The sequence below is a fragment of the Cynocephalus volans genome, chromosome 10 (genome assembly GCF_027409185.1).
Source record: "Cynocephalus volans isolate mCynVol1 chromosome 10, mCynVol1.pri, whole genome shotgun sequence".
Taxonomy (NCBI): Eukaryota; Metazoa; Chordata; class Mammalia; order Dermoptera; family Cynocephalidae; genus Cynocephalus; species Cynocephalus volans.
The window spans coordinates 101,607,442-101,626,994 of record NC_084469.1 but is presented as its reverse complement, the minus strand read 5'-3'; the positions used below and the strand labels follow the sequence as shown (position 1 = coordinate 101,626,994).

Below are 19,553 nucleotides of genomic sequence, written 5' to 3'. Positions count from 1 at the left end.
GCTTCTTACACAGAAGACATGTAGGGTGAATTCTTCTAAGAAATGGCAAAAATATGAGGACTGCATACATAAGAGAAGGGGAAAGAAGAGCACAAATCAAACACAAGGTGTATGTGAGAGAGTGTGGTCATGTGCACATGCTGTTGAGTGGGGATGTAAAATCAGCAGAGTTAATTATCAAAACATAGAGTTGACAGATTTGGTAAACAATGTTCAGAGAACTATAAATGAAATCCATCTTAAAAATTAAAAGGCAAATCTGAGATTTGAAATAAATGTTTATAACATTTATGATAGAAAAAATAGTATTATTAATTCCCAGACAAAAAAATTAATTTTTCTTTAATTAACTTAGAAGCAACTTAGTCTTAGAAGATGGATCATAGAGGCTTCTCTGAAATAGTAATATTTGAGCTAACAGAAAAATGGGTTATTGTTGTTAATCATTGGAAATAAGAAAAGAGTTAACATTCTAGAATGAGAGAAAAGAATGCTTTCTTTCTGTCTAGGTGGGTGGTGAACTTGGTAATGAAGGGATTGGGGAAGCCAGTGTGACGGGGAGCAGAGGATGAGGGTGAGGAGGGACAGATTGTATGACAACCACAAGTAGAGCATCCTGTGAATTTTTTGATGTCCCTCTCACATTGGTAAATTTATGTTTAATGGAGGTCTGTGGTTTTTATTCTTTTGGCTCATGATTTGCCTTGAGGGACTTCCATGGTGCCTGTGACATTGCAGGTGTTCAACACATACAAAAAGTTGATGTATAATGAGGATAGAGACTAAAATATCAACCATCTCACAAAAGAGAAATCTCCTAGCACAACACATGCCTGAATATAGACACAAAATTGAATAGTAAAGGAAACTGCCTTTGTATCTATTTTAAAATGATAATATGAGGGATCTTCAAAAAGTTCATGGAAAGATTCACCTTATCTTATAATTCTATTTTTCCATGAACTTTGTGAAGTACCTTTGTACATGATGAACAGTAGTTCCTATTCTACAAATGGAAGTAATTTTAATACAAGGATATTTGTCAACATAATTCACCACAAAAATAGGCCAATGAAGAGAAATTATAACCATAGTCACAATGCAAAAAAAAAAAAAAAAAAAAAAAAAAAAAAAAAAAAAAAAAAATTTGAAGAACTTTAACAGCCATTACTGTGGTTAGCAGCCAGGGCAGAATGCTTGGTAAATAAAGACATCAAGGACAATTTCTTAATAAAAATGATTTTTTACAGCCAACAATAAAAATGTTTTTTTATGACAATGAGCTATGCTACCTTGAAATACTAAAGTTTTGCATTAAATTCATGAACACGCCAAGGCAGACTACTCCATCTTCAATCATGTGACATTTTCCTGAACATGGAAAGAGACTGGTAATATGGGAATGGGAAATTGGACTGAGAACTGAAGATCAGAAATAATCACATCATTTGCAGATGACATCGTGGACACTACAGTGAGACAATGACCACATCAGTATAGAACTAATAAGGGCTATCGGTAAGTTACTATCAGTGAGAATAGTTAAGGAATAATAGAAAATTTCAACCATAGTAGGAGCAGAAAAGACATTACCTTATGAATCATAGGTCTTTGAAGAAATAAATAATTAACAAATAAATAAATAAAAAGTAAATAATTGGATGCAGGAAGGCTAGCAGGAGTCTGTAATTTATCAGAAAGAGTGAAGAAGAGCTGGAGACTCTCAAGAATATAATTCATATTGGAGAGAGGCTCTAGATTCCAAAGAGTGAGAGAAGGAAAGAAAAAAAACCTGTCAAAGACTGGTTTCAGTGGAAACGAAAGTACCTTCAAAGTACATGGACTTCACCTTCATAGACTGAATATAAATGGGATTGTTCCTGTCTCATTCTTCCAGAAGTCAAGCTTAATAACCACTTCCTCTCCTCTTTTCTTTCTTATTCCAGCAACCCTCACTGGGACAAATGGACTCACTCCCTGGTTTTCACTGAAGCTTTCTGTCCTTTGTGATCTGTCCCTGTGAAGCCCCCTTGTATTTTTACATAGGTTGGTGTCAGAGCATTACAGGTAAGGGGTAACAGGGGTGTGTTTAAAGTTTCTAGCATCTCCATGGTTGAATTCTCAGAGTGCCTCATTAAACACATTGTTTCATTTTCTCTCTACTCTCCTAACAATTCAGTTCCCTTGGGATACAAAGCAGTTAGCCAAATGGAAAAATTTCAGTCCATTTTCTGTCTGTGGAGGCAACAGTTGGGGGAGATGCATTTATTTCTTCCAAGAAGAAACTCTTCTTTGTTTGGTTTGATTAAAAAGTCACAATGTTGGAATGGATTAAAAACGGTGGTCAGGGCATGGCTCTGACGGATTTAGAAGATGAGATCTGTCTCTCTCTCTCTCTGCTCTCTCTGCTTCCACCATCTTGCAATGTGAGACCCCTGGGTCACTATCGCCACCACCAGATGTACTTTGGATTTCCCAGCTTCAGAAACTGAGAGGCTACCTCATTTACAGGCAACAGCTTTGAAGTTTGGAGCAGGAAAAGAACTGTTTCTTAGCTGCAGCAGCCAGCTGCCCTATTCAGGATTCAAGGTTTCAGGCCCGCATAAAAGAAGATTCCTGGGAGTGCCCAAGCCACACCGTGGGACCGAGTGAGCAGCCCAAGGTGGCGGCAGCTGAGGATGTTGACGGCAAGGATGCGGAGGCAGAGAGAGAGCTGCCCAGCCTGGCCCAGCCCCGTGAGTGACCCCCGGCCTGGCCCTGCTTGGGGGGCAGACTCCTGCCCAGCTTCCACCTGCCCCACTGGGCCACTCACTGGCCCCGGGGCTGCCTCCATTTTCTCAGGTGGTGGCGGCTCTGGCCCGGCTTGGCCAGGCCTGTCCTCCTTGCCTGGCTCGGCTCCTCACTGAGCCTTCAAACTTGCTTGCCCCAGCATGGGGCATCCCGGGGGCCTGAAGGCCAGCCTCCTCTCCCCCTCCCTCTGTGGTTCTCTGGCAGGGCTGGTGGCATGTGGCATCCCTGGCCAGTGTCAGGAGGGCAAGGAAGTACGAGCTGGGCTGACTGTCACTCCACTTCACCCTAGGCTCCAACCTCTGGTAAACTTCCTGTTACCGGGAGGCAGATACCATCTCTGTGGCCACCAGTTCAGAAAAATGCCTAACAGATTTCTAGTTAGGAATAGTGTGGTTGGAGCGTTCCCAGGTTCACTTGAACCTGCCAGAGAGCTGACTGCGGGCGGGCACCGGAGTCAGTCCGTGCCGGGGGGATTCAAAGGTGAACCGTGTGCTGCGGGCTCCTCCCCCGAGGAGCTCACGCTCTGGTGTGGGAGATAAGACCAGTACACAAATAATCGCAATACCAGCAGGAAGGTGATAAGTCCCGAGAAAGATCTACACAGTGCTACAAAGGCACCCAGAGCGACCAGTTGTCTGCGCCTAGAAGAAAGCTGATAGACGTACTGGGCAAGGCAGTGCTGAGCAGGGTCTTGAAGGCCAGGCTGATAGACAAGGGTTGCAGAAGACACATCCCAGCCCAGCCCAGTGCGCACTGAGCGGGGAAACGTCCGGCTAGGGAGGCGGAGACTCTCCAGAAACCACACACCCTGTGGGGCCGCCACTGCATGATCCAGCAGCCTGGGCCAGAGTGCACGGATCAGGGAGAAGTCCTGCATGGGAAGTGGAAGCTCAGCAGAGACCACACACCCTGTGGTACCGTCTCATGATCCAGCAGCCCAGCAGAGTCCAAGCTGACCAGAGAGGTGGCCCCCGGAGAGGCCCAAGACCCAAGGCATCCACACACACAAGGCACTAGAGGCCACCTGAGCAGTCACAGAGGTAGCCATACCAAATTGGCAACCACAGCAACATCTTAGTTAGTCAATAGTCTCAAACAGGTGGACTGTGAAACCCCCTGCCACAATGAATAAACATCAAAAAAAAGACACCAGAAATACAAAAAATCAAGAAAGTACACCATCAAAAGTTAATAAATCTCAAACTCTAGATCCTATAGAACAAGAAGCCCTTGAAATGACTGACAAGGAATTTCAAGTGATAATTCTAAGGAAACTGAATGAGATACAAGAAAACTCAGCTAGACATCATGATGAAACGAGGAAAAGTATACAAGACCTGAAAGAGGAAATGTACAAGGAAATCAATGTCCTGAAAAAAAATGTAGCAGAACTTGCTGAACTGAAGATGTTATTCAGTGAAATAAAAAGCACAACGGAGAGTTTAACCAGCAGGCTTGTCGAAGTTGAAGAGAGAACCTCCGAACTTGAAAATGGGCTGATTGAAATAACACAAGCAGACAAAAAAAAAAAAAAAAAAAAAAAGAAGAAAAAAGAATCAAAGACATTGAAGAAAATCTGAGAGAGATATCAGACAACCTTAAGCACTCAAATATCCGAGTCATGGGTATTCCAGAAGGGGAGGAAAATGGAGATTCCATTGAAAGCATATTCAACAAAATAGTGACAGACAACTTCCCAGGTATAGGAAAAATCACAGATATTCAGATCCAGGAAGCTCAACGATCTCCAAACGTATTCAACCCAAAAAGGCCTTCTCGAAGACATGTTATAGTCAAATAGGCAAAACTCAGAGACAAAGAGAGAATCTTAAAAGCTGCAAGAGAGAAGCGTCAAATCACCCAATCAGGCTAACATTAGACTTTTCATCACAAACCCTAAAAGCTAGAAAGGAAGGGGATGATATATTCAAAATACTAAAAGACAAAGATTGCCAGCCAAGAATACTCTACCCTGCAAGGCTAACCTTCCGAAATGAAGGGCAAATAGTATATTTCTCAGACAAACAAAAACTGTGGGAGTTCACTACCACACGACCACCCTTACAAGAAATCCTCAAGGGAGTACTGGGTTTGGTTCCTGAAAAATAACTACCACTGCCATAAAAACCCAAGAAAAATCAAAACACTTTACTATAATAAAAATGGCATCCATGAAGAGAAAACAATCAAACAAAACCGCTATCTACAACCTAAGGAACCAACAAACACAGAAACCAAACAGTAAATCAGAAAGCAAGGAACAAAAGACACCTAAGACAACCAAACAACCAATAAAATGCTAGGAATAAATCAACACCTTTCATTAACAACTCTTAATGTAAAAGGCTTACATTCCCCAATCAAAAGACACAGACTGGCTGACTGGATCAAAAAGGAGGACCCAACTATATGCTGCCTACAAGAGACCCACCTCACCCATAAAGATTCACACAGACTAAGAGTGAAAGGATGGAAAAAGATTTACAATGCAAACAGAAAAGAAAAACGAGCTGGAGTAGCTGTTCTTATATCTGACAAAATAGACTTTAAACTAAAAACCATAAAAAGAGACAATGAGGGACACTAATTAATGATAAAAGGACTGATCAATCAGGAAGACATAACAATCATAAATATGTACGCATCCAATGTTGGTGCAGCCAGATTTATAAAACAAACTCTATTAGACCTAAAGAAGGAAGTAGACACTAATACCATAATAGCAGGGGACCTGAACACCCCACTGTCAATATTAGACAGATCATCTAGGCAAAGAATCAGTAGAGAAACACAAGATCTAAATAATACTCTAGACCAATTGGAACTGGCAGATATCTACAGAACATTCCATCCAACAACCTCAGAATATTCATTCTTCTCATCAGCACATGGATCATTCTCCAGGATAGACCACATATTAGGTCACAAATCAAGTCTCAACAAATTCAAAAAAATTGAAATTATCCCATGTAATTTCTCAAACCACAATGGATTAAAACTAGAAATTAATAACAAACGAAACTCTGGAAACTATACAAACACATGGAAATTAAACAGCATTCTACTTAATGACATATGGGTCCAAGAAGAAATCAAGCAGGAAATCAAAAAATTTATTGAAACTAATGAAAACAATGATACATCATACCAAAATCTGTGGGATACTGCAAAAGCAGTATTAAGGGGGAAATTTATTGCATTAAATGCTCACCTCAGAAGAACGGAAAGATGGCAAGTGAACAACCTAACACTTCACCTTAAAGAACTAGAAAAAGAAGAACAATCCAATCCTAAAGTTAGCAGACGGAAAGAAATCATTAAGATCAGAGCAGAACTGAATGAAATTGAAACCCAAAAAACAATAGAAAACATCAATGAATCCAAAAGTTGGTTTTTGAGAAGATAAAATTGACAAACCATTAGCATGGCTAACAAAAAAAAAAAAAAAAAGAAGAAGAAGAGAGACGATTCAAATAAAAAAATTAGAAATGAAAAAGGTGATATTACAACTGATTCATCTGAAATACAAGGAATCATTCGAGACTACTATAAACAACTATATGCCAACAAATTTGAAAATCTGGAGGAAATGGATAAATTTCTGGACACACACAAGCTCCCAAAACTGAACCATGAAGACGTAGAAAATTTGAACAGACCAGAAACAATAAAGGAGATTGAAGCTGTTATCAGAAGGCTCCCAACAGAGAAAAGCCCAGGACCAGAGGGATTCACCGCAGAATTTTACCAAACATTCAAAGAGGAATTGACCCCGATTCTTTACAAACTATTCCGAAAGTTTGAAACAGACGCAAATCTCCCAAACTCATTCTATGAAGCAAACATCATCCTGATACCAAAACCAGGTAAAGATAAAACCAAAAAAGAAAACTACAGGCTGATATCCTTGATGAATATAGATGCAAAAATCCTCACTAAAATACTAGCAAACAGAATACAGCAACACATACGTAAAATTATTCACCACGATCAAGTGGGATTCATCCCAGGGATGCAAGGTTGGTTCAACATATGCAAATCAATAAATGTGATATATCAAATTAATGAAGTCAAACACAAGGACCATATGGTCCGTCTGCTAACTTACAGCATCTCTATAGATGCTGAAAAAGCATTTGATAAAATTCAGCACTCATTCATGACATAGACCCTCTATAAGTTAGGTATAGAGGGAAAGTATCACAACATAATTAAAGCCATATATGATAAACCCACTTTCAATATCATTCTGAATGGGGAAAAGCTGAAAGCTTTTCCTTTAAGAACAGGAACCAGACAAGGATGCCCACTCTCCCCACTCCTATTCAACATAGTGTTGGAAGTACTAGCCAGAGCAATCAGAGACGAGAAGGAAATAAAGGGCATCCAGATTGGAAAAGATGAAGTCAAACTGTCCCTGTTTGCAGATGACATGAACGTATATATCGAACAGCCTAAAACCTCTACAAAAAAACTCTTGGAATTGATAAATGATTTCAGCACAGTAGCAGGATACAAAATCAACACACAAAAATCAGTAGCATTTCTTTTCTCCATTAGTGAACATGCAGAATGAGAAATCAAGAAAGCCTTCCCATTTACAATAGCCACCAAAAAAATAAGATACTTAGGAATTGAGTTTAGCAATGAGGTGAAAAATCTTTATAATGAGATCTACACACCACTGCTGAGAGAAATTAGAGAGGATACAAGAAGATGGAAAGATATCCCATGCTCTTGGATTGGATGAATCAACATAGTGAAAATGTCCTTACTACCCAAAGTGATAAACAAATTCAATGCAATCCCCATCAAAATTCCAAAGACATTTTTCTCAGAAATGGAAAGAACTATTCACAAATTTATATAGAATAATAAAAGACCACGCATAGCCAAAGCAATTCTGAGCAAAATAAATAAAGCTGGAGGCAGAAAGCTACCTGACTTTAAGCTATACTACAAAGATATAATAACCAAAACAGTATGGTACTGGCATAAAAACAGACACACTGACCAATGGAATAGAATATAGAATCCAGAAATCAACCCACACACTTACTGCCATCTGATCTTTGACAAAGGCACCAAGCCTATCCACTGGGGAAGGGACTGCCTCTTCAGCAAATGGTGCTAGGATAACTGGATATCCATATGCAGGAGAATGAAACTAGACCCATACCTCTCACCATATACTAAAATCAACTCAAAATGGATTAAGGATTTAAATATACACCCTGAAACAATAAAACTTCTTAAAGAAAACATAGGAGAAACACTTCAGGAAATAGGACTGGACACAGACTTCATGAATACTACCCCAAAAGCACGGGCAACCAAAGGAAAAATAAACAAATGAGATTCTATCAAACTAAAAAGCTTCTGCACAGCAAAAGAAACAATTAACAGAGTTGAAAGACAACCAACAGAGTGGGAGAAAATAATTGCAAAATATACATCTGACAAAGGATTAGTATCCAGAATATATAAGAAACACAAACAACTTTAAAAGAAAAAAACAAGCAACCCAATTAAAAAATGGGCAAAAGAGCTAAGTAGGCATTTCTCTAAGGAAGATATACAAATGGCGAACAGACATATGAAAAAATGGTCAACATCATTCAGCATCCGGGAAATGCAAATCAAAACCACACTGAGATACCATCTTACCCCAGTTAGGATGGCTAAAATCCAAAAGACTCTGAACGATAAATGCTGGCGAGGTTGCGGAGAAAAAGGAATGCTCATACATTGTTGGTGGGACTGCAAAATGGTGCAGCCTGTATGGAAAATGGTATGGAGGTTCCTCAAACATTTGTAGATAGATCTCCCATATGACCCAGCTATCCCACTGCTGGGAATATACCCAGAGGAATGGAAATCATCAAGTCGAAGGTATACCTGTTCCCCAATGTTCATCGCAGCACTCTTTGCAATAGCCAAGAGTTGGAACCAGCCCAAATGTCCATCATTAGATGAGTGGATATGGAAAATATGGTACATCTACACATTAGAATACTACTCAGCTCTAAAGACGAATGAAATACTGCCATTTGCAACAACATGGATGGACCTTGAGAGAATTATATTAAGTGAAATGTGTCAGGCACAGAAAGAGAAATACCACATGTTCTCACTTATTGGTGGGAGCTAAATATTAATATATAAATTCACACAAAGACACACACAAACAAAAAACCGGGGGCGGGGGGAAGAAGATATAACAACTACAATTCCTTGAAGTTGATACGACAAGCAAACAGAAAGGACATTGTTGTGTGGGAGGGAGGAGAGGGAGGAGGGAGGGAGGTTTTGATAAGGGGCAACAATAATAAACCACAATGTATATCGACACAATAAAATTAAAAAAAAAAAAAGAAATGTAAGCTTCTAGGGGAAACAAATTCTCTTTTGTTTACTCTTCATTCCCAGGACCTATAACAGTGACTGCCTCATGGCAAGTACCCAATTAATATATGTTCAATTTTGAATAGATTGATGTTGAATAAAAGTAACTAATTAAATTAATGAAAAAATATCTAAAGAGAACCAAATATTCTAGAAGCTATGTATTGTCAAAGTTTATGAAAGTTACTTTGAAAAAAAAAAAGTCACAATGTTTTCCCTAAAGAAAGTTTAATTTCTCTACGGAGCCAAAACCATTTTTGTGATGTGCCTCTTTTAAAGAATATTTTGAGATTTTATTGGTGTGTTATGGATGAAAAGAGGTACCGTGTTTTCAATTTTTTTCTTATTTTTTAAACCACTTTATTGATGTATGATTGAAATGTAATCACCTGTAGTTATTTAATGTATACAATTATATGAGTTTGGGAGTGTGTATGCAACTTAGGAGACCTCAACAGAATTAAGACCAAAGACATACTCATAGTCATCTTCCAAATCTTCCTCCAAGAGCCTTTATTATCTTTGTACATGTGGTAAAAGCCCTGAATATAAAATAATCCCTCTTAGAGTAGAAAAGTTGTTACTAGAGCCAGAGAAGCTGAAGATATGTGGAGACCACACACTCTGCAGTGTCAGTGTGTGACGCAGCAGTTAGGCCACTTCACTACTGCCTGACTCCATTCCCAGCCTGGCTGAGTGTGAGCCAATCAGAGAGGTGCCCAGCCAAATAGGCCCAAGATCCACAGAGACTATGCACATCCACAGACACTATGCACCCTCTGGTGCCAACATGCCACCCAGCAGGTAGGCCTTGGCACTGCCCCCTGACTCCATCCCCAGCGAAGCTGAGTGCATGCTGACCAGAGGGGTGCCTCCCTGGAGAGGCCCAAGATCCGAGGCAACCATGCACCTTAGGCATGAGTGGGAAACCGAGCAGACACTGAAGCAGCTATTCCAAATTGACAGCCCCAGCAACATCCTAGCCAGACAATAGTGTCAAACCAGTGGACCGTGAAATTCCCTGCCACAATGACTAAACATCAAAGGAAAGATACCAGAAATATGAAAAATCAAGAAAGTACACTACCAAAGGGTTATAACTCTCAAGCTCTAGATCCTATAGAACAAGAAGCCCTTGAAATATCTGACAAGGAATTTCGAGTGATAATTCTAAGGAAACTAAATGAGATACAAGGAAACTCATCTACACAACATGATGAAATGAGGAAAAGTATACAAGACCTGAAAGAAGAAATGTACAAGGAAATCAATGGCCTGAAAAAGAATGTAGCAGAGCTTGTCAAGATGAAGAATTCATTCAATGAAATAAAAAACACAACAGAGAGTTTAACCAGCAGGCTTGGAGAAGCAGAAGAGAGAACTTCTGACCTTCAAGATGGGCTGTTTGAAATAACAGAGGCAGACAAACAAACAAACAAACAAACAAACAAACAAACAACAAAACGCCAGAAAAAATAATTAAAAACATTGAAGAAAATATAAGAGACATACCAGAAAACCTTAAGTGCTCAAATTTCTGAGTCATGGGTATTCCAGAAGGGGAGGAAAAAGGCGATTGCATTGAAAACATATTCAACAAAATAGTGGCAGAAAACTTCCCGGGCATAGAAAAAGACACAGATCTTCAGATTCAGGAAGCTCAAAGATCCCCAACATACTAAACCCAAATGGTCTTCTCCAAGACATGTTATAGTAAAGTTGGCAGAACTCAAAGGGAGAATCTTAAAAACTGCAAGAGAGAAGCATCAAATCACATATAAGGGAGACCCAATCAGACTAACATCAGACTTTTCATCACAAACCCTAAACGCCAGAAAGGAATGGGATGATATATTCAAAATACTAAAAGACAGATATTGTCAGCCAAGAATACTCTACCCTGCAAGGCTATCCTTCCGAAATGAAGGGTAAATAGTATATTTGCTCAGACAAACAAAAACTGCAGTAGTTCACTACCACACAACCATCCTTACAGGAAATTCTCAAGGGAGTACTGGGTTTGGTACCTGAAATACAACTACCACTGCCATAAAAACCCAAGAAAAATCAAAACCCACTAGTAAAATAAACATGCCAACAATGAAGAGAAAACAAAAAACAGTTCATCTACAACCCAAGGAACCAACAAATACAGAAAACAAACAGTAATTCAGAAAGAAAGGTACAAAAGACACCTAAGACATCCAAACAATAATCAATAAAATGCTAGGAGTAAATCAACACCTTTCCATAACAACTCTTAATGCAAAAGGATTAAATTCCCCAATCAAAACACACAGACTGGCTGAATGGATTAAAAAGGAGGACCCAACTATATGCTGCCTACAAGAGACCCACCTCACCCATAAAGACTCACATAGACTAAGAGTGAAAGGATGGAAAAAGATTTACCATGCAAAGAGAAATGAAAAATGACCTGGAGAAGCTATTCTTATATCTGATAAAATAGACTTTAAACTAAAAACTATAAAAAGAGATAATGAGGGCCACTACATAATGATAAAAGTATTGATCCATCAAGAAGGCATAACAATCACAAATATATATGCACCCAATGTTGGAGCAGCGAGATTTATAAAACAAACTCTCTTAGACCTAGAGAAGGAAATAGAAACTAATACCATAATATCAGAGGACCTGAACATCCCACTGTCAATGTTGGACAGATCATCTAGGCAAAGAATCAGGAGAGAAACACAAGATCTAAACAACATTCTGGACCAATAGGACAGGGCAGATATCTACAGAACATTCGATCCAGAAACCTCAGAATATTCATTCTTCTCATCAGCACATGGATCATTCTCCAGGATAGATCACATGTTACGTCACAAATCAAGTCTCAAGAAATTCAAAAAAATTGGAATTATCCCATGTATTTTTTCAGACCACAATGGATTAAAATTAGAAATCAATAATAAACAAAATTCTGGAAACTATACAAACATCTGGAAATTAAAGAGTATTCTACTTAATGACATAGGGGTCCAAGAAGAAATCAAACAGGAACTCAAAAAATTTATTGAAACTAATAAAACAATGACACATCATACCAAAACCTGTGGGATACTGTAAAAGCAGTACTATGGGGAAAATTTATAGCATTAAATGCTTACTTCAGAAGAATGGAAAGATGGTAAGAAAACAACCTAACACTTCACCTTAAAGAACTAGAAAAACAAGAGCAATCCAAACCCAAAGTTACCAGATGGAAAGAAATCATTCAGATCATAGCAGAACTTAATGAAATGAAACCCAAAAAACAATACAAAAGATCAATGAATCAAAAAGGGGTTTTTTAGAAAAGACAAATAAAATTGACAGACCATTAGCATGGCTAACTAAAAAAAGAAGAGAGAAGATCCAAATAACAAAAATTAGAAATGAAAAAGGAGATATTACAACTGATACTTCTGAAATACAAGGAAACATTCGAGACTACTACAAAGAACTATACGCCAACAAATTCGAAAAGCTCGAGGAAATAGATAAATTTCTGGACATCTACAAGTTACCAAAACCGAGCCAAGGAGATGTAGAAAATCTGAATAGACCAATAAAAATAAAAGAGATTGAAGCTGTTATCAGCTGGCTTCCAACAAAGAAAAGCCCAGGACTGGATGGATTCACAGCAGAATTTTACCAAACATTCAAAGAGGAATTGAGACCAATTCTCTACAAACTATTCCAAAGGATAGAAAAAGAAGCAATTCTCCCAAACTTATTTTATGAAGCAAATATCACCCTGATACCAAAACCAGGTAAAGATACAACTAAAAAAGAATACTACAGGCCAATATCCTTGATGAATAAAGATGCAAAAATACTCAATAAAATACTAGCTAACAAAATAGAGGAACACATATGCAAAATTATACACCACGATCAAGTGGGATTCATCCCAGTAATGCAAGGTTGGTTCAACGTACTCAAATCAATAAATGTGATACACCATATCAATAAAATCAAGCACAAGGATCATATGATCATCTCTATTGATGCTGAAAAAGCATGTGATAAAATTCAACAATCATTCATGATAAAGACTCTTTATAAGTTAGGTATAGATGGAAAGTATCTCAACATATTTAAAGCCATATATGATGAACCCACTGCCAATATCATCTTGTATGGGGAAAAGCTGAAAGCTTTTCCTTTAAGAACAGGAACCAGACAAGGATGCCCACTCTCACCACTCCTATTCAACATAGTGTTGGAAGTACCAGCCAGAGTAAACAGAAGAGAAGGAAAAAAAGGGCATCCAGATTGGAAAAGATGAAGTCAAACGGTCCCTCTTTGCAGATGATATGATCCTATATATCGAACAGCCTAAAGCCTCTACAAAAAAACCTCTTGGAGTTGATAAATGATTTCAGCATAGTAGCAGGACACAAAATCAACACACAAAAATCAGTAGCATTTCTTTTCTCCAATAGTGAACATGCAGAATGAGAAATCAAGAAAGCCTGCCCATTTACAATAGCCACAAAAAAATAAAATACTTAGGAATTGAGTTAACCAAGGATGTGAAAAATCTCTATAATGAGAAATACAAATCACTGCTGAGATAAATTAAGGAGAACACAAGAAGATGGAAAGATATCCCATGCTCTTGGATTGGAGAATCAACATTGTGAAAATGTCCATAGTACCCAAAGTGATATAAAAATTCAATGCAATCCCTATCAAAAATTCCAATGACATTTTTCTCAAAAATGGAAGAAACTATCCAGCATTTATATGGAATAACTAAAAGCACACATAGCCAAAGCAAGTATGAGCAAAAAAAAATAAAGCTGGAAGCATAACACTACCTGACTTTAAACTACACTACAAAGCTATAATAACCAAAACAGCATGGTACTGGCATAAAAACAGACACACTGATAAATGGAATAGAATAGAGAATCTAGAAATCAACCACACACCTACAGCCATCTGATCTTTGACAAAGGCCCCAAGCCTGTACTCTGGGGAAGAGACTGCCTCTTCCGCAAATGGTGCTGGGATAACTGGATATCAATATGCAGGAGAATGAAACTAGACCCATACCTCTCACCATATACTAAAATCAACTCAAAATGTATTAAAGAATTAAATATACACTCTGAAACAATGAAGCTTCTTAAAAAAACATAGGAGAAACATTTCAAGAAGTAGGTCTGGACACAGACTTCATGAATATGACCTGAAAAGCATGGGCAACCAAAGGAAAAATAAACAAATGAGATTATATCAAACTAAAAAGCTTCTGCACAGCAAAAGAAACAATTAACAGAGTTAAAAGACAACCAACAGAGTGGGAGAAAATATTTGAAAAATATACATCTGACGAAGGATTAATATCCAGAATATACAAGGAACCGAAACAACTTTACAAGAAAAAAAACAAGTAACCCAAATCAAAAAAAGGGCAAAAGAGCTAAACAGGCAAATGCAAATGAAAACCACACTGAGATACCATCTAACCCCAGTTAGGATGGCTAATATCCAAAAGACTCTTAACGATAAATGCAGGCGAGATTGTGGAGAAAAATGAGCTCTCATACATTGTTGGTGGGAATGCAAAATGGTGCGGCTTCTATGGAAAATGGTATGGATGCTTCTCAAACAATTGCAGATAGATCTACCATATGACCCAGCTATCCCACTGCTGGGAATATACCCAGAGAAATGGAAATCATCAAGTTGAAGGTATACCTGTTCCCCAACGTTTATTGCAGCACTTTTTACAATAGCCAAGAGTTGGAAGCAGTCGAAATGTCCATCATCAGATGAGTGGATACAGAAAATGTGGTATATCTAAACAATGGATTACTACTCAGCTATAAAAAATGGTGAAATACTGCCATTTGCAACAACATGGATGGATGTAGAGAGAATTATATTAAGTCAGGCAGAGAAAGAGAAATACCACATGTTCTCACTTATTTAAATAAATAAATAAATACACAAACAACCTGGGGGGGGGGGAGGGAAGAAGACACAACAATTACAATTCCTTGAAATTGATACAACAAGAAAACAGAAAGGATGTTGTTGGAAGGGAATGGGAAGAGGGTGGTCTGAGGAAGGTTTTGGTAATTGGCCACAATAATCAACCACATTGTATATTTACAAAATAAAATAAAATAAATAAAAAAAGAATTCCTAAAATCCTCATATTATACCTATGATTACAGCATGGCTCTGGCTCTCAATTGCTTATGAAATTCTTAGTATATCAAATTAGACTCTCAATGGTCTGTTCTCTATGTACACTTCCAGCCTTATTTCTAACAACTCAGCTATAAGTTTTATCTATCTTCTGGATATGCCTCACTCTTGAAGGTCTATTTATGCCACCTAACCCTATTCTCCAGTTAAATATCTACTCAGTATTTGTCATTCAGCTCTCAAGTATCTCATCCTACTAGAAGTTTTACATGAATCCCAAGTGTGGTGAAGATGTGAAAAACTGAAACCTTCATGCATTGCTGGTGGGAATGTAAAATGATGTAGCTACTTTGAAAAATGATCTGGCAGAATCTAAAAAATTAAGCATAAATTAACGATAATACAAAACAATTGCACTCTGGATTATTTACCTAAGACAAATGAAAACACTTATCAACACAAAGACTATATTCATAGCAGAGGTATTTAGGACAATCCCACACTGGAGTTATCCAAATGTTCCTTGACTGGTAAATGAATAAGCAAAATGCAGTATATCTATACACTACAATAATATTTGGCAATTAAAAGGAACAAAATACTGATTCATGTGTCCACATGGTGGTCCTCAAAAATATTATGCTAAGTGAAAGAAGCCAGATACAAAAGACTACTATTGTATGATTCCACACATCGTATGATTGTATGATATCAAGAAAAGGCACATTTATAGAAACAGAAAGCAGATAAGTCAATGCCTAAGGCTGGAGAGTGCCTATTAACTGCAAGTGAGAACAGGAGAATTTTTGTGGATAATAAAGATATTCTAAAACTGGATTGTTGGGCACAGGTGCCGCTGGTCAGTTTTGTGCCCTCTGAACATGCACAATCAATTTGAAAAATTATATTTTCCAAAATATAAACCCCACCCCTAATCAAATAAACTGGATTGTGGTGGTGGTCACATAACTCTATAAATTTCCTAAAATAATTGAATTTATACTTTTAATGGGTGGTTTCATAGTGTGTAAATTTATGTGTCTCTAAAATTGTTAAAAATAAACAAAAAATTTGCCTGGAATTATTCAAAGTATGTTGAACATGTTTCTCTTTGTTTTCAACAGGATCTACTACGCAACCATGTTATTATTCTTACCACCCTGTATCACAGTCATTTTTGCCTCTCTGGCCTCTTCCTCAATTTGTACACAGTGTACCAAAAATACAAGGTGGACAATAAATTTAATCCAATGGAATCAAAGTGAATCGAAGGCACACCAAATAACATTGATCTCAAATTATCATTTACTGAATTAGCCTCACTAACAAATTAGTAAATAATTTGAAGACCTTACATGCTTCCATAATAAGTTATTTTTTTCCCTACGAAGTCCCTAATTCCTTATAGTATATGGTCTTGATACCCCTTCACAGTCTTCATCACCTGTGCTAGTTGAGGGTTTCACAGAACAGACACTGAGCCAAGGATTTATGTGCAAACACTTTATTGAAAGGAGCAAAAAACACAGATGGAAGAGAGGAGAAGTGAATACAGAAGAAAATACATCCAATAAATCTTGCATTATATCAGCTGTCACAGTGAATGAGCAAAGATTTCAATCAAATGGGGAAATTCTGGAAAACAGTATGACTCATACTTTAGAACAATCCCAGCTGTGGGGCGAAAGAGAAAGTATACCCCTTGTCTTTCCATCGAGAGAGTACCTGATGGGGCTTAACTCCATGTCACTTCTGCCACTATGCAATTGGCACAGTAGGTTCCAGCTAGTGCAGACCACTGGCCACAGGATGGTGTGAAAGGAGATGATGAGAGGATCCCAGGGAATGGGGGTTGAACCCTGACAGCATCTACTCACCTGACATTCACTGCAGGTGCAACTCTATCAACGTCCTTCTCCAAAAGTGAACAAGATAGTATACAAAAGAATTTTCAGAGACAGAAGTAGATTAGAGGTTACAAGAAAAAGAGGGAGGGAATAATAAGTTATTTAAACAACTGGGTGCAGAGTTTATGTTAGAGTGGCAAAAAACTTTGGAAGTAGAGGTTACACAGCATTGTGAATACAATTAATTCCATGCAAATGTATGTTTAAAACTCCTAAAAATGGAAATTCTTATGTTACATATGTTCACCACAATAAAAAATGTGAACCACAGTCTGAAAACATTCCACAAGTGTTTAATGTCCATTCTTGAAGAAACCTTTAGAAAGTCTCAGGAAAAAATTAAACCATGTAAGAGAACAATGCTTATTCTATTGATTTAATTATTATACATTTTAAGATCTTGGTATACATCTTAAAATTGCAATCGTGGGAAATAAAGGGCAAACAGAAGGAGAAAGGAAAGAAGGAAGGAGAGAATGTGGGAAGGAAGAAAGGAGGGAATGAAGGAACATAGAGAATAAAGGACCGCAAAGAATGAAGAAAGATCTCAGAGTTATTCTAGGCTGTGTATTACTATAAATCATTTCACCAAACCAGCTTACAGACCTAGATTGCCATTGTGAAGCTGAAAATCCCATCACTATTTTCAGGAAATAATAACATGGCAAAATGAGAAATGCAGGCTCTCTGCCAGGTTGCGAGGTGGAGCCAAAGCATAGATAAGCGTGGTCCATATCCACCCAGTTCCTTCCTTTATAAAACCTGCAGAATGATAGAAAACATTTCAAAAAGCATTTTTGGGATTAAGTACAGTCACACATGTAAAGCAACAACGACACTCCTGATATGATAAGCACTTTGCCTTAACTAATATCTAATTTTTATTCCATTTCTTTCCAGGGAAAAACAAGACCACAACTAAGGTAACAAATACCAACGTTTCAGAAGATGATTAGGAGAGACCACATCAGCACTTGGTATGAAAAAGACTTTAAATCTCAAGTTAGAATTCTTAGACAAGGCTGTAAGAAAACTTACCAAAAATGAAAATTTTAGGACACTGTATTGGATGAATATGCACAAAGAAGTCACCAAGGGAGTTGCTGAGGAGGAAGTAATAGAAAAACAAAGAGCAGAGTAGAAGTGCTTAAAATAGAAATGCAGCATGTGTTTTAGGAGAGAGCAACAGCCAGAAAATTTAAATACATAACATCTCGTTCTGGGGCCCACAATGACAGCTTAGTTCTGAGATCAGTGATGCTTCACAGACAAGAGCCTGCTCTGCTGAAGAGTCTTCCCAGGGCCCCCTTCACATCCTTGTTCCTCAGGCTGTAGATGAAGGGGTTCAGCATGGGGGTGACCACAGTGTACATCGCCGAGGCAACTGAGCTACTCTGGGAAGATCGGGTCACAGCAGAAGTCAGGTAGACCCCAAGCCCAGTTCCACAAAACAAGGAGACCACGGAGAGGTGAGAGCCACAGGTAGAAAATGCTTTATACTTGTCTGCAGTGGAGGACATTTGCATTAAGGAGGAGACAATCCTAGAGTAAGAGAAGAGGATCCCTGTGACGGGAAACACACCCACCAGTGAAGTTGCCACATACAAGAAGATGTAATTGATGAGGGTATCAGAGTGGGCCACTTTGAGTAGCTCAGCAAAGTCACAGAAGAAATGTGGAATCTCAGTGCCTGGAGAGAAGGTCAGCCTCAACATCAGAACAGTGTGAACCAGGGCGACCCAGGAAATGATGAACCAAGACATCAGAACAAACAGGACGCAGAGGTGGGGGTTCATGATGACCGTATAGTGCAGGGGGTGACAGATGGCCACGTACCGGTCATAGGCCATCACAGTCAGAAGGAAGTTATCCAGCCCAGAAAACATCATCATAAAATACATCTGAGTGAAGCACCCTATATAGGAGATGCCTTTGCTCTGTACCTGGATGTTCACCAGCATCTTTGGGACTGTGGTGGAGCTGAAACAGATGTCAGTGAAGGACAGGTTGCAGAGGAAGAAGTACATGGGGGTGTGGAGGTGGGAGTCTGAGCTGATGGCCAGGATGATGAGCAGGTTCCCAAGCAACGTGACCAGGTACATGGACAGGAACAATCCAAAGAGAAGGGCCTGAAGTTCAGGATCCTCTGAGAAGCCCAGGAGGAGGAATTCTGATATTTCTGTGTGGTTTTCTGCTTCCATGTTGCTGGGGTGTCTGTTGGGGAAGGAGGCAAAAGCAACATTCAATGAACAGGCAACTGACACGTTAGCTAGT

The 19,553-nt window shown here is 38.5% G+C and overlaps 1 protein-coding gene across 1 annotated transcript; it reads right to left on the bottom strand.

The window, feature by feature from the left end:
* Positions 1 to 18,541: 18,541 nt before the first annotated feature.
* On the bottom strand, positions 18,542 to 19,483 carry LOC134388243 (olfactory receptor 7D4-like). Its single transcript, XM_063111131.1, has one exon. It carries the CDS (start codon positions 19,478 to 19,480, stop codon positions 18,542 to 18,544), a length of 939 nt encoding a protein of 312 aa, XP_062967201.1. The 5' UTR covers positions 19,481 to 19,483.
* Positions 19,484 to 19,553: the final 70 nt, after the last annotated feature.